Genomic DNA, 16,045 nt, shown 5'->3' on the forward strand with positions numbered 1-16,045 from the left:
AGAGTTCCCCAATAGTGATCCGTATACTTATACTCCCCCCCCCCCCACCCCTACCCTCCCTCTCTGTCTCTATCTTTTTCTCTTACCATTCCCTCCCTCTACAGGTTAACTTATTTGTGATGAAGTGCTTTTGTTTACTTAAACAATCTCACACTCTGTGGTGTGGAGTTGGGAAGGAATTTCGAGTGTTTTCACAATATAATGATAATGGGCCATGAAACTACAAAACATTTCAAAATCAATCCCAAACATATAGTTTCTGAAAGCTGGTCAGCATGGTCTTACACAACATAGACAATTAGAGACAGCCAATCGTAATCATGATAGACTACTAACAACATACAGTATAACATGGATAGGTTGAACCCAGAAGATTCAAAATCACGCATCCGTCGAACTGTGCCTGCGGTCCTGTTTTTTAAAATTCCTTATCTTTGCAAAGTATCCCTTGAACTACGGATCTCTCGAACCATCGAGGTCAGTCCCAACGAGCTATTTAGGTTATACTGTATATGGTCGCTTTTAAGGACAAGTGGGCTAAACCAGATTTTGGGGGTTTCCAGAAATCATGACTTACACCAAAAGTGGGCATTGCCCTACCTATAGGAGGAGTTTGGTTTCATTGATGTGTATTTTTGTTTGCTTATAGAGAAAACTCTCCTTGTCTTTATAGAAACTGAACAAGGGTCCAAAAACTTTACCTTTGATTTTCTCAAAACAGCATTTACCGGGATAACCCACTTGCGCTTAAAAGCGACAATATATGTGAGGCAGCGTGGTGGAATCAGGCTCTCGTCAATTTTTGGGCATGTAGAGGTATTGGTATCATCTTAAAGCTTGTTCCACTTGTCTTTATTTTGATGCAAAAAAATATCCATTTATCTTGAAAACAAGTCGATATATTTGCAAAAGAAGGAGGTAGGGGCCATCTGTTTTCAGAGGTAAAATTAGTGAGAAAATGACCGCCAAAGATTAGTTATTTCCTTAGCTTAAGAGTCCGTAGTAACTGAATATTTACATTTTTATGCCTTTAATCAACGCTTTTCAGAAAAATCCACACAGAAATGAGTTCTTTAATGGGCATGAAAGGTGTTGTGCCAAAAAAACAAAAATTTGATAAAAATTCACAAACCTGCGGAAAAATGCAAGTTTCTTCACTTTGATTATTTTGACGAGAGCCTGATTCCACCACGCTGCCTCACATACAGTCAAGTCTGAGACAAAGTATGATAAATTTGAATACTTTTTGAGTGTGAGAGACTTATCAGCCACCACGCAAGACTCCTTGGGAAGATGAAAATATTGTTATAAACTGGTAAGCTCTACAATAGACTCGACTGTAAAATAACATTAAGTACCGGCATCTATGGTGTAGTAGTTATGTGCTCTGCTGTCGCATGCAACAGACCCGAGTTCAAATCCCGAGTAGGAAGGAAATTTATATCAAGAAATATCTCAGTCTTTCTGCTGGGATGCTGAATCCCTCTCAGCCAGTGTTGGCCCAGACAAGCAAGTTCAGAAGCCCACCTCCTTAATGATCTAAATTGTGCTGATGGAGATGTTAAAAACACCTACATTAAAAAACAAAATTCAATTTTAAAAAATGTTAGTCCAAACATCTGTGGTCATTCTTTCTTCAGCCCGACGACTTAATCGCCACCAAAGCAAGGTTCCTTGGGGAGATGAGATCGTCAAAGACTGGCACAATTCGTGAGTCGAAATGTCCTCGTTCCTTCAACCAAACGAGGCGGTCGCGGTAGACAAGACTCTCCACAACGGGTTGGATGATCACTTGAAGGCACTGTGGAGACAGAAAAGTCGTTTCATTCATTTTCTATTTTTGTATGACTACTTTTAGAAACAAACAGGCTACTTCATCGTTGGAATATTGAACCTGTTAAGAGGGGAAAAAAACGTTAAAAAATGTAGTACCGGTAAAATTTCACTTTTATCGATATCTGTGGAGTCACTTGGTAAATAACGACGAAACGATAATAACACACATAAGTATGGTACATAAATACTGTCAAGCCTGTGTAAGATGGCCACGCATCGTCAAGGAGAAAATTGGCCGTATAAGAAAGGTGGCCATCTTCGGCAGGATTGATCAAAATGAAGAAAACAAATCATTCCCTTCTGAGGTCCCAACCGAAGGTATCCGCATTGTTGTCTTTGTTGTTGTAGTTTTTGTTGGTTTGTTTTTTATTAGCTTTTATTTGTTGCTGATTTTGTGCAAGGGTGACAGTAAAACGAAATGTGTCAGACGAGGAAGACCGAGTGTCAAGGTAAAACAAACACATGGTCACCACCACTCGGAGAATGAGCCGCGCTTCTGTTGGTGTCATGTTGGTGTCTATTGTTGCTTTGTGTATGAGTTGTGGGCGGGGCTTATGGGTATATGGGGGAATCACACTCTTAGGCTACCTCACCAGCAGCTGGAAATTTATTGTTACCTATTGGTCAACAGTGGGAGGGGCCTACGCAGCATGATGGGTTGAAGGGACTAACAATAACGACGGGGGACTGGATTATGACGGCTTGTACACAGCGTCAGGGGCCAATACAAAAGTTATGACAAAACTTCCGGTGATAAGCAAGGTGGCCTTCTAAGACAGGTATTATTGTTGAGTGTGATAGGGGTTGTGTGATAAAATGTGGAGGCCACGGCCGTGTTGGACAGGTGACCGTTTTACACAGTGAAATTATATATAAAAGAAACGCAATGGCAGTATTATACAGGTGGCTGTCATGACAGGTTCGACTGTACATGAATACAAAGAGATGCATAGAAATAGATACCAGGGGTTGGGAGGGTGAAGGGCTATATGGCTGGGGGGGGGGGGGGGGGGGGGGGGGGGCTAGAACTGTGACTTACTTGTAAATCATAATCATTACCACTGCAAAATTGTTTGATCAACAATAATTGTTTCGCTATACATTAAATAATGGAAAAATAACCAAACAAACTGGATGCCATTTTTTGCTGCTATCAGCAGTTTCTCACGAAATAACTTTCAATGAATTGTTTTTCTTGCCCCACCAAGAGCATTTCTCCGTGTTTGTCCAGATGAGCTTGCCTTTTCTATAATCAACATTGTGTTCAGTAGGGCAACATCATCAACAAGATAAATGTGAGGCAGTGAGGTGAAATCAGGCACTCGTCAAAACAATGAAAGTGAAGAAAGTGGCAGTTTCCTGCAGGTTTAGGAATTTTTATCAAAATTTTTGTTTTTTAGCTCAACACCTTCCACGTCAATGAAAAAGCACATTTCTGTGTGGATTGTATTGGAAAATGCCAATTAAAGGCATAAAAGTGTTATTCTGTTTCCATGGACTCTCAAGCTAAGGAAATAACTGTGGCGGTCATTTTCTCGCTAAGTTTACCTCTGAGACCAGGCGACCCCTACCTGTATTTCAATCAAAATTATCTCGATTTGTATTCAAGACAGCCAAGAACATCATCAAATGCAACACCTGGGAACAGTGGCTGAATGGATGGGCAATGGGCAAAACTGGAAGAACTGTATTTGCACACATGACAGCCCCCAACTCTAAAGATGCTATAAATTTCCTGAGTAGAAGAGAACAAGTCAAGATATTTCGCCTGCGAACACAACACATACCACTAAACTCCTACATTAATAGGATCGGCAAGAATACCCCACCCGACTGCCCGTTGTGCCACTGCCAGGATGAAACAGTACCACACCACCTCTTTAACTGCCCAGCACTTTGCGACCTGCGTAGCACCTACCTACCTGCCTCCCCAGACATCGGAAATACTCTATACAGTGACAAAGCATAGCTGATTAAAACCTGTCAATTCTTTGCCATATTGACAGACCAAAGGGCTAGAACCCAAATGGCCGCTGGATCGGAAAAGCAAAGTTAAGTAAAGTAAAAGTATTCAAGATAAATGTATATTTTCTTTCATCAAAAGCAAGACAAACGAAAAAGTTTTAAGGTGATACCAATAAGTTCACACGCCAAAAAATTTACGAGGGCCAGATTCCACCGCGTCATGACACAAATACTCACTGTCCAGGGCTCTATCAAATCAAAGACATCCTTGTGTTCACAAAAATATCGCTTCAGATCACAGATTTGTCTTCTTGTTTCATCTGAAGGAAAACAAACAAAACAGGCATCTTGAAAAACGGCAAAAGAAAACCAAAAAAATACTCAGTAGTGAATGTAGCAGAAAATAATAACCTGTTTTGTTGATAGAGACGTAAAAACAAAGAAAAGATTATTTGCCACAAATACTGTTCCAGAAAAATATTGAGTCCTTTAGGGCAGAAAATATTACAGAAAATAGTAACAATATAACTGATTTTACAAAAAGCATGTAGGGTCTATTTTATAACATTTCATAATTAAAAAATGGAACCACCACTATACTGTATCCGTCCCCGCAGAATTATTCAAATTTAGATGGCCAAGTTATGCATGACGAATGCAAAATTATGCAAAAATTATGCAAATTGTCTTAACGCCATTCACGACATGTTTTGCGCTTTTTCAACAAGAATTTTCATGTTTTAGATCTATGTACAGAAGAATTGTAAACAGAACATATCAGTATCAGTAGTTTTTTTGTGTATATTTGAAAAGATACACAGCAGTCAGAAAAAAACAACAACCAGAAAATATAATCTCTGTAACTATCAGCTGTATAGAGGATGGAAAAATGATTTTTACAAAAAAAAAAAAAAAAAAAAAAAAAAAAAAAAAAAAAAAAACGCATTTGGACCTCTGATGCTGGCACATCACTAAAACCAAGGACTCCTGTCAAACATGAAACATCAGCAGACATGAGAATAACTTTTGATGGATTGAAATAATTTTGAACATGCTCAAGGAACAAAGATCCCTAACAAGGGAAGTAGCCTAACTGTCACTTAAATGAGACTTATTATTCCGATTACTTCCCTTTAGTCACATCGCAAGGCGTTAAACTGTTTTGTGCCAAATTTTATAATGTAAAATAAAAATACAGGGAACCCAAAATTATGCAAATGTTGAAGAACTATGCGAAAAAAAGCGGCCGCACAATCGCATGATCCGACTGGGACAGATACTACAAACAGTCAAACCCTGTAATTTATATTTACAGTGGAACTCGGGTTCAACGAGGTCGCCGGGCCTGACCTAAAATCTTGTTGAATCCGAGTGTTCGTTATTATAGCAAACACGAGGTTTTGTGTAGATAATTACAGTCACTGAGCAAGTAATGTAAACAGGGAAGTAGCAAGTGGTGCCTGATATGTCTGCATATTATGAGCAGTGTAAAAAAAAGACAGATTCGTTCAAATGCACACACCTGTGTCATCTCGATTGTTTACCAAAAAGTTGTGTTGCTGTGTAGAGCCCAGCATATGGCAACTTTTGATTCCATAGACCAGCATACAATTCATTACGTAGATCTACGTCAAGACTAGCTTATCATTGTAATTATCAGTTGCCGTGGGGAAAAAAAAAGGCTGTGATGCATTTGTCTGCGACGTTCAGCACTTGGACCGCTAGTCCCCCCCCCCCCGACACGCACACACAGCCACATGTGTGCATACGGCCCATACGACCCCAACACACACCAAAGTAGACACGTGCGCGTGCCAACAATGCATGTGTCGGTATGGAAAAAGGCTGCCGATTTGTAGCATGCAATCGGCTAAGTGAATAATGGTTCACGATGCAGGTGCAATGGACGGTTTCCGGGAATAGATAAAGTTCGTTCTGGGAGAAAAATGAGCGAAGCCACGTCTGCGGGGGCTGTTCACCCTGGAAGCGACCTCGTTGAATCCGAGCTCACTGATTTAAGTGCTTGTGGAATCCGGGTTATTTTTTATTGATTTTAGAGAAGAAAAAAAAACGGGGAATCTATCTCATCTCGTTGAATTCGAGTTCCACTGTATATTAGAAGCCCCGTTGACAGCCAGATTTTGCCAATGTGTAAAAAGGAAAGCCTATATGTATATTAAAGCATAGCAAATCACCTTTACACTGTCATCTACCAACTCAACTGCTGGGATGCGTAAAAAAAAAGAGGTGCTGGGACTGGAGACAAAGATCAACTTAACCGAAGATCAACTCAAATGAGTTCAACACAAGCGGAGTTAACTGTAGTAATTTCAGAGGGGAAAATGCTGCTTTCTTATGACAGTAATATTTTTTTTTGACAGAGGGTAAAAACTCGGAGACGACAAAGATGACTTACCATCAGTTTTATCCTCAGGGAAATATGATGTTAGAAAGGACTGAAAGCTAGAAAAGTCACATTTGCGCACTCTCTGCCTCATTGCTGTGCTCGGAGTACCTGAAAAACAAACAAACGAAACAAAAATATTGAACAAGTTTGCGCAACCCAACTCTATAATATATTCACAACTCTTTTTTTATATGCACAGCAGCACAAATGAAATCCATCTTAATGACACCAGCAGCGTGTTAGAGGAAGAGGAGGAGAAAAAGGAGGAGAAGGAAAAGGAGGAGGAGGAGAAAAAGGAAGAGAAGGAAAAAGCGGTGAAGGAGGAAAAAAAAGGAGGCGAGAAAGGTGGATGAGAAGGAAAAAGGAGGAGGAAGAGAAGGAAAAAGAGGCGGAGGAGGAGAAAAAGGAGAAGATGGAAAAGGAGAAGGAGAAAAAGAAGAAAGAGAAAAATGAGGAGGAAGAGGAGAAGGAAAAGGAGAAGGATGAGGAAGAAGAGAACAACTGTACTTGTAAATTCCAAGAGAGCTCTGTAAGCGACGTGCCGTGTGTGGTCTGCATGGTCCTCTTCCGTCTGGGACCTCCATCGGCACCTGGAAGAGGCACATGGACAAACTGTTGGCGCTGCTATCTGCCACTCACTCATGTTTTAGAAAGCATTTTACGACACTTGCAACACAATTAGGTCATATAAGTTCTGAAGATTAGAGGTGTTAAAAGAGAGTAACAAACATAAAAAAGAAACAGGACAGGAAATAAGGAGCAAACAACACCAGAGCACTTGCTAACCACCCGCGTCGTTGACTCAGCTGATTCAGGTAATTTGATTAAAAGAGAAGGAAATTAAACCAATAATGACCAAGTAGCCTACAAGGGAAAACCTACACAGACAGATAGACAAAGGACCATACACACAGACAGACAGATAAAGAGCCAAACAGACAAAGAGACAGACAGACAAACAGACAGACAGACAGACACAGATAGGTCAAATGGTTTTTAACACATGTTTGAGTTTGAGTGGTTGGCTTGACTCCAGGGTTCCCCACCTGCCACTGAACCCAACAAGGGATACATTGCTCGTATCAGAGCTGTGCCAGGGCTAGCCTGCAGTTAACCTCTTCACGAGAGTGAAGCCGAGAGTGATGTTTAGTTTTAGTTAGAGTTTTACGGCACTTGCAACACAATAAGGTCATATATAAGTGCTGAAGATCAGAGGTGTTACAAGAGAGTAACAAACACGAAAAAGAAGGAGAGATCAGGACGACAGATGTTTGATAGGAAAGAAGGAGCAAACTACACCAGAGCACCCACCAATCACCCACCCCGAGAGTGAAGCAGCCCTCCTGTCAAGACTGACCCAGGGACGGACAAATGGGGTTTCGGCTCCCAACTGATTGAGTGGCATGAGCTGCGCCACCCTCCTTTACAGAGGCAAAAGTGGGCAAAGAAGTGTACCATCAACTGCCTGGTTTCCCTCCACAAGGGTCGCACCTCACTGTCAACAAGGCACCCACTGAGTGGGATGAGAGGGGACCTCCGTTTTGTTACACAGGAGGCCATCAGTGGAAGAGAAGATATTAGAATTAGAAGGAGGGAGTGAGATGGAAGGAGAAGAGAAAGAAATATAAAAGAAGGTGTGGAACATGGATCCCAGAGGGTAGATAATCCCCCAACCCACTGGGTTGCAAAATGAATTTTTTCCAAAGACACAGGCTTAGTGGTAATGACAAAGACAAACTTTTATTGATGTCACAACAAAGAATTTGTTCTTGTGTAATCTACATCTGCAACAAATTTTTCAAGGACATAGCCTACATTCTCTCTGTCTTCCTCTTCCTCCCCAAACCCCCACTTCCTCCAAATAGATCTCTCACTCTCAATCACACTTATGCCCTCTCCTACAAACTTCCGAATCTCTCCCTCCATCTCCGATGTCTGGCTCTTTGTCTGTCTGTCAGTCTAGTCTGTCTGTCTGTCTGTCTGTCTGTCTGTCAGTCTAGTTTAGTCTGTCTGTCTGTCTACTCACTCTACTTCTCTCTTCCCCCTCAAACAAACAAATCAATAGTCTAATGGTGACAAAATTGTTCCTACTTAGTCTCTTGAGCACCCAGCCGCAGTGTGAAAGGCGAGACAGGTGGGCAGGGAGAACTCTGGGTAACTTGACGGTACTGACTTTTTCCAGATTGGCTGAAGGGAAAATACTCAAACGTCCCTGGGGAGGTGTCTGGGAAAAGTGAAAGAGGAACATAAATATTTAGTCTAAAACATATTGTGATCTCCGTTATTCACAGCTATTGTTAAAATTTTATGAAGTAAGCCTACTCTACACGTTAGAGACCATTTCAAATGTAACACATTATTACGGGAGTAGGCCTACATTGTGTTATAGTTATAACATAAAATGTAATTTTAGAAGCGGGCTTTGACTCTGCCTTTCAGTGCAGGGTTGGTTATTTCATTTTAATTTTTCATTTTGTTTAACATGGTTTATCTTGTATGGCCAGGAATATCACTCTGTAAAAGTGGTGACATGTTTACCTGAAAATCTAATTGGTCCATCACTGAAAATCCATCCCATCGATACCATACCCCACTCCATCGACCTGTTCCAACCCTGATCTGCATATATGATCTCACCCGAACAAATAAAGGAGTTTATCCTTCATTCCTTTGTGACTCCAGACAACAAGGCTCAACTACATCACAATAAGCAAGCTCCAAGCCCGATGCAGCAAATGCAATGTAAAAATGACATGTCTTTCAAGCAAACAGCCAGTTGTGAAAAAAGTAAATCCTCAGCCATCTGCTAAAATTTTACTACGCCCAATATTTGATTTTGGCCCAATGTTGTTTTAAAAAAAATTGTAGTCTCTATATCTGTGACATAGATTTTTTTCGCCCCCTCCTACCCACCCAGCAGTAATGGGTTCCCTACTTTGAGTTGGGGAAGAAAAGGTGGCGTGGAAAGGAACTGGCCACCCTACCACAATATGCCGAAGGCCCAGGACGTTGTCTCACTAACAACGCAATCCCCAATGTCCGGATCGGATGTGGGAACAACTTTACTTTCAATATCTGTGACATAATTTGGAGGTGCTCAAAAATTATTTTGTCGAAATTCAAAATCGAAATGTTGAACAATGCAAGAAAAATATATAATGTAGGTACAATTGTTGAAAGAATGCAATAGTTTTCCCATAAAATTTTGGTTTCTGGGTTTGGTACATTTGAACAACTCTTTGACCAAAAAATGTTTTTAAAATAGCTCACGGTCACTGTAAGCCATCTTGTGATAGCAGCAGCTGACATAGCACAGGGCCTTGACGTGATCGCTGCGGTCAAACAGGGACAGCATGGAGGTCGAAAGGTCACCACAGCAATGCAGTCCAATTACACAAACTCTCAGTTCCTCCCCATCAGTACCCTTCCAATGGTGTTCCCCGGCTTCGTTTTCTGTTTTGAAAGCAAAACTTTTACGATAAAATTGATGATAAAAAAACAGCCCCAAAACCCCCTCAAACAACTTGTAATACATTTTTTCACAGTATTGGCTACTCAAGAGGAGAATCCTCAGATTATCGCAGAACAGATGGAGAGGAATAAGAAAACATAACAATACATTCCAACTACCATAATCAAGAAAATGTACTAGCAGTTATCAAACATTAGCCAAGCACACTGTAGTCAAATGACAGAAAGAAAAACAAGGACAAGGTCTTTTTTCTTAATGGAACCAAAAACAAACAATAAGTGTCAAATTAACAGCGATTTCTGTACTAAAAAGTACCATTTTTTCTTTATTCGAGTAAAGAGTTTTTAGTTTAGTTTTAGTAAGTGTTTTACGGCACTTGCAACACAATAAGGTCATATAAGTGCCGAAGGTTAGAGGTGTTACAAGAGAGTAACAAACATAAAAAAGAAGGAAGAGAGATAAGGACGATAGATGTTTGATCTATTTAAAGAAAAAAGAAGCAAACCACACCAGAGCACCCGCCAATCACCCATTTTCGAGTAAAGAGAAGCACATCGACACTGTAATGTCCATTTAGTGCAGGAAAAAAGCAATATAGACAGAAATATATGAACAAAAGAGGGAAAGAAAAGTTGGACGTACTAGTGGCATAACACTATTACAAGCAATAATGACAAAAATAAACAAAAGAATGATGATTATGACAATAATAATTCCAACATTAATACTACTGCAAATAATAATTATAATAGCAACATAAATACCACTGCAAATAATAGTAGAACTAATGATACTTATGTTAACAGTAATGGTAATAGTAAAGTGTACGGGTTTCACATCCCTGTCAACACTATCAGATAATCAGAGGTGGGTAACAATAATCATTATCCTAGTAATAATAATCATAATAACGACAACTTTGCCAAAGACAAAGATGATGTCAAGGACAACAAAAGCAAAAACAAAACAGCTGCGATAATAATACAGTGGAGTCCACTTATAACCAGTCCTGAAATAACAAGAAGTCTGTTATAAAGAAACTATTCTAAAACCCCGTTTTTTCCCTTCTTTATCTTTGTAAATAAAGTACTGCTATAGCGCAATCAGATAAACGTGCGAGTCAGTTATAGCGGAATATTGCTGCTGCTGTGCACAGCGCATAGGCCAGATATACATGATAAAACCTCGCCAGTTGAGAAACTTGTTGGTGATCTAGCGAAACCTAGGACCTTACATTTAACTCCTTGAGTGAAACAAAGAATGGGAGAGCCCACGCGTGCCAACAATGAAGATCGGAGCGAATGAGTGGGGAGGGTGTGGTATGCCCAGACAAGCAGAACGCATCACATGATAGGCCTGCCTAGTCTAGATTATCTAGGCCTATCACTACCATACCTCTCACTTCTCAAAAAGCAGGGATAGAGAGGTCAAAATGCTGTGATGGATGGAGCAAATGTGTGACGTGCGCAAGCAGTCGAACGCACCACGGGGTGTGGTGTGGTGGGGAACAACACAGCGGGTGAGTTAGCCTAAAGTCCTTTCTGTCAACATTGCAAGCGCTAGAGAGAGAAACCCGATTCGATTTTTGATCAAGTAAGATCAAGAGGTCATGTTGAACGATATCATCATCAGGGGAGATAACAAAAAGAAATAAACAGAACACCAAACTCATAGATTAGATCTAGGCCTACTGTATTATTTCCTTTAAATTTATTACTGGATCCCTTATATAACGAGAATCTTCGTATAACGCATATTTCGCACCGGTCCCCTCCCTCTCGTTATAACAGGATTCCACTGTAACAACAGCAATAATAAAAATAATAATAACAACAATGACAATGATAATAATATGGCATTCATACAGCGCTCAATCCTGATAAAAGACCACAAGCTCTGAGCACTTTACAAATACAACAGTGACATGCTATTAGCACATTGTGCTCTGACTAAAAATGTTCATACACATCCAATTAATTTAAAATCATAAGTAAATTTAGCTGGCATTTGAATGAAATTAAAAGACTTGGTCTCTCTTAAACCACCGGGCAAAGTATTTCAGATCTCAGGACCATGATACGCAAATGCCTTTTCACCCGTTGTTCTAAGTTTCATACATAAGGGTAAAAGCAATTTCTTTTTGTAAGCTGATGACCTTAAACTGTGAGTTGGAATATATATAGATCTAGTTTCAATAGATATGATAAATATGTGAGGCAGTGTGGCGAAATCAGATGCTCGTCAAATAAAATTGAAGAAACTGGCATTTTTCTGCCAGGTGGGTTTTACTGAAAAACGTCGATTAAAGGCACAGAAAATGTAAGTTTTCAGTTTCCACGGACTATCAAACTATGGAAATAACTAAACTTTGGCGGCTATTTTCTCACTAATTCTACCCTTGAAACCAGGTGACCCCAGCTTCTTCAATCTCAAATATCTTGACTTCTATTCAAGACAGATGGGCACTTTTTTTCTTGAGAGCAAGACAAATGAACAAGCTTTAAGATGATACCAAGAACTTCACATGCCCAAAAATTGACAAGCACCTGATTCCACCACGTCGTGACACATACGATAAACAACATGTCGGTAAGCTGTTAAATTGTCCTAAGCCCAGAAAGCAAAATTTTTCAGGAAAGAGAAAAAACTTTCACTCTTGAAACAATTGTACCTGCTTTATTTTATATCGTTCCTAGCTTTTTTTTAACATTTAGAATTTGAATTTTCACAAAATATTTCTCGAGCTCAAGCAACCAATAGCACAGGTTTAGAACCTGCAATTAAGAAAGAAAGAAATTAAAGTTTGGGCTTATTACATTTTCACAGTTTGTCGACGATCTGAGACTTTCTGTTGTGTTTACCTCTCGTTTTCTTATGTCGACAAAGACACGTTAGGCCTTGGGCTTCCTCCCGTATCAAGGCATCAAGCTGCTGGAAACATTCGTCACCATTTGTGATATTGAATTTCCTGTTTACCACACCTCCGCAAGAAATACCTGTTTTAGTTTAAAATTAGTTTCAGTTAGTTTTATGGTACTTGCAACACAAACAGAGAGTGACATGCAAAGAAAATGGAGGAGACAAAATGACTGCAGCATGTTTGAAAAGAAAGGAACAAACCGCACTAGAGCACCTGCCAACCACATACAAAATGTCTATTCCATAAATTAAAAAAGGCTCAGGGTAGTGATGGTTAAGATGAATATGGTGTTGTTCCAATAATTAGTAGTTTCAGAAAGAGTCCAAGGAGTAAAATATTGCGCGTTTAAAAAAAATGAAATTTTCATTTATACTTTTCAATAAAATATCTCAAGATTCACTGTTTTAATGCTACTTTTGTCTCTTAACCCTATCCGTACGTCCTGGGGTCATTTTTTACCACCAGGGTTGTTTTCTTCACATTTTAGAATAGTTCTAGTGCGAAGATCTCTTTGAAACTTTTAGTATTTCTCAAAAAATCATTTTGACAGACTGCTATGCAAATCGTACGGATGGGATTAACGAGTAAATTTCCTTTTTGGAAAGTGGGGGCACAGAGTTCCCCATGCCGTATGGATATGATAGTAAAACACGACGTACGGATAGGGTTAATAATGATGTTTTTTGTAGTATAACAAGAGCCTTGTCGGTCTTCAGGAAATGGTACTGCCTCTCACTCTCATGCTTTCGATAAAGACGTCTCACCTGCCACACAATCTTCAGGTAAGACAAGGAGCTGAACTCAAAATCGAACTTAATATGGCAGAGAAAATTTGTTTTACCCCATGAGAGCTAGACGATCTACGAACATGAGGTCAGAAACCGAACTTTCTACCTGCTCTATCAAAATCGTAAGAACATTGCGGGTCGTTATCAAGATGTTCAAAGAATTGCACTCAAAAAAGCTTGACATGATGTGAAACTCAAAATCCTTTATGCCAAATTTCTCAAAACTAGGTAGGTGAGTAGATAGAACTTTGTTTCAAGGGTAGTGACTTGTCACTGAGTTGTGGATTATAAGCCTGTTGGCTTGAGAATGCTCACACTTCATTCTGAAGAGACAAGGACAAAACAAACATTGACACGATGTAGAGGGGTAAGCCCTGCCAGAGAGCCCACCAAACATCTGATGGTCAATGGTACACTAAGATAAAAAATTTTTTAAATACTTCTAAAACTCCCTTTTAGTCTGTGAGGTTATTCAAGTTCAAGCTGAGAATATAACATCCATCTACTACAGGTCTGAGCAAAGAACAAGGAGAGCTTTGAAAACTCCAAAATGCAACCCAAGTGCAAGAATGCCCCACTAGGGATTTGAACCGAGGTCCTGCACCAAGCTTTCAATGATAACTGGGCTATGTGGCACACCTCCTCTCGCATATATATATAGAATTTTAAACTGAAGAAAGAAAGAAAATAAAAAGCAACCAAAAGAAAATTATTTTTTTAAAATGATGCTCAAAACACATTAGCAATGCCCTTTTCACCCTACATCAAGGTATACGCCATGAACAAACACTTTCAATATTTTCCTATCCTAAGCTAGCCTCTTGATATCATTCCATGTCTTTCCACTTTTCTGTACATCATTCTCTGTGACTCTTCTCCAGGTTCCACGGCATTGGCCTTCCCCTTGATCTTTTACTGCTGAGTACACAATGGAACGTAAAACAAAACCAGCCCACCTTGTTGACAGGCCCGAGCCTCAGCTGCACAGGTGTGACTTTCGCTCGTCTCTAGCCCCAGGACTGGATGACCATACACCTGGTGTAGCACGTGGTCTAGATAGCCCTAGAAACAGCAAAACAGAAACCACTTAACCTTTCCATGTTACAAGGGGGAATGGTGTGTATGAGTGTGTGTGTGTGTGTGTGTGTGTGTGTGTGTGTGTGTGTGTGTGTGTGTGTGTGAGAGAGAAGTGGGGGGGTTGTATCCATCAAATCCAAGCATTTTTTGGTCTCTGGTAACAATACATCCTTCTGCTTCTTCTTCTACTTCTCCATCTTCTGTTCTGACTAAAGTGACTTCAGTTTTTGGAAAGGAATTACTTTTGAATTTTACCCAGTGTGAGATCAGCGTCTGAGTCGAAGTCCTGCCCGGCCAAGAACTTTTTCAAATGCAGGAACAGATAAAAGTCACTCAGAGCATGGTCAGGGCTGTACGATGGGTGCTCCAAATGTTCCCATCCAAAGGAGGCCATCAGGTTTTGGATTTGTGCAGACTTGTGAGGGGTTGCATTGTTGTGAAGCAGAACAACCTTGTCGTTAAGCATTCCGCGTCTTTTGTTTTGAATCGCTCTGCGCAGAGTTAATTGTCATCCCATTTCCCCAAAATTCTACTAAAAGAACTCCTTGCTGGTCCCCAAACACTGTACACATGACTTTTCTTCCTGATGCGGCCTGCGCAGAGCGATTCAAACCAAAGACACGGAATGCTTATCGAGGGCGTTGTTCTGCTTCACGACAATGCAACTCCTCGCAAGTCTGCTCAGAACCAAAACCTGATCGCTTCCTTCGGATAGGAACAGTTGAAGCATCAATAGTACAGCCCAGACCTGGCTCCGAGTGACTTTCATCTGTTCCTGCATTTGAAAAAGTTTTTGTCCAGGCAGGACTTCGACTCAGACGCTGATCTCACAGGAGCGACTGGACATTAGCTGACATCGCAGGCGGCAGCTTTCCATGATGAGGGCATTCAGAAGCGCGTCCCACGCTACGACAAATGCCTAAATAGTTCTGGTGACTACGTGGAGAAGTAGTCATATATATGAGGTATTCAAAAATAAATCGTTTTGATTGGGAAAATAATTTCTTTAATAATTATTTTAAAACGGTACTTACTTTCTGGACGTCCCTCGTATAAGTCAGACACATGACTTTCAGATATATAACATTATAACATAAACACTTTGTGTACCTTAGTGTTCACATGCACATGCATGCCCACACAAACACACACACACATGCACATGCACGCGCCCACACACACACACACATGCACGCGCGCGCGCGCGCAAACACACACACACACACACCACCACCAGCTGTCATTAAAAAAATTGCTTACCAGACCTGACCCAATATCCACCACAAGATGACATTTCGCATCTGTGACAACTTTGTCAACGAGGGAAGCCATCCATTCAACTTCGTGTTTCTTCTTTGGGTTCATTCCTCTTGACATTGTTGCATCTAAACCAGTTCCAGCACAGTCGACATTTTGGGCCCTGTCCAGGGACAAGGAGTTAGCTTTGGAAAGGAACTGCAGGAAAGACTCAGGCCAGTCTGCTTCCTGAGAAATAAGAATAAAAAAATTATTTGTTGGTGGTCTAGTGCTTCTCATAAAGCAAGACTAAAGAGCCATATTTTAAAACGTAGCTTTACTAA

General features: G+C 40.4%; 1 protein-coding gene across 2 annotated transcripts in view; it reads right to left on the reverse strand.

Moving 5' to 3' along the window:
• Positions 1 to 1,138: 1,138 nt before the first annotated feature.
• Positions 1,139 to 16,045, reverse strand: part of LOC101854449 (methyltransferase-like protein 25) — a 19,779-nt gene continuing 4,872 nt past the window's right edge. For both annotated transcript variants that reach the window (XM_005109444.3, XM_035972651.1), the window contains exons 3-11: positions 15,726 to 15,950; positions 14,345 to 14,450; positions 12,542 to 12,676; positions 9,479 to 9,661; positions 8,300 to 8,432; positions 6,716 to 6,798; positions 6,218 to 6,316; positions 4,039 to 4,121; positions 1,139 to 1,801 (exon numbers count right to left, since the gene is read on the reverse strand). In XM_005109444.3, coding sequence (XP_005109501.1) covers positions 1,637 to 1,801; positions 4,039 to 4,121; positions 6,218 to 6,316; positions 6,716 to 6,798; positions 8,300 to 8,432; positions 9,479 to 9,661; positions 12,542 to 12,676; positions 14,345 to 14,450; positions 15,726 to 15,950 — 1,212 coding nt within the window. In that variant the 3' untranslated portion in view covers positions 1,139 to 1,636. The remainder of the gene's footprint in view (positions 1,802 to 4,038; positions 4,122 to 6,217; positions 6,317 to 6,715; positions 6,799 to 8,299; positions 8,433 to 9,478; positions 9,662 to 12,541; positions 12,677 to 14,344; positions 14,451 to 15,725; positions 15,951 to 16,045) is intronic.

Source organism: Aplysia californica, unplaced genomic scaffold (genome assembly GCF_000002075.1).
Source record: "Aplysia californica isolate F4 #8 unplaced genomic scaffold, AplCal3.0 scaffold00779, whole genome shotgun sequence".
NCBI classification, from domain to species: domain Eukaryota; kingdom Metazoa; phylum Mollusca; class Gastropoda; order Aplysiida; family Aplysiidae; genus Aplysia; species Aplysia californica.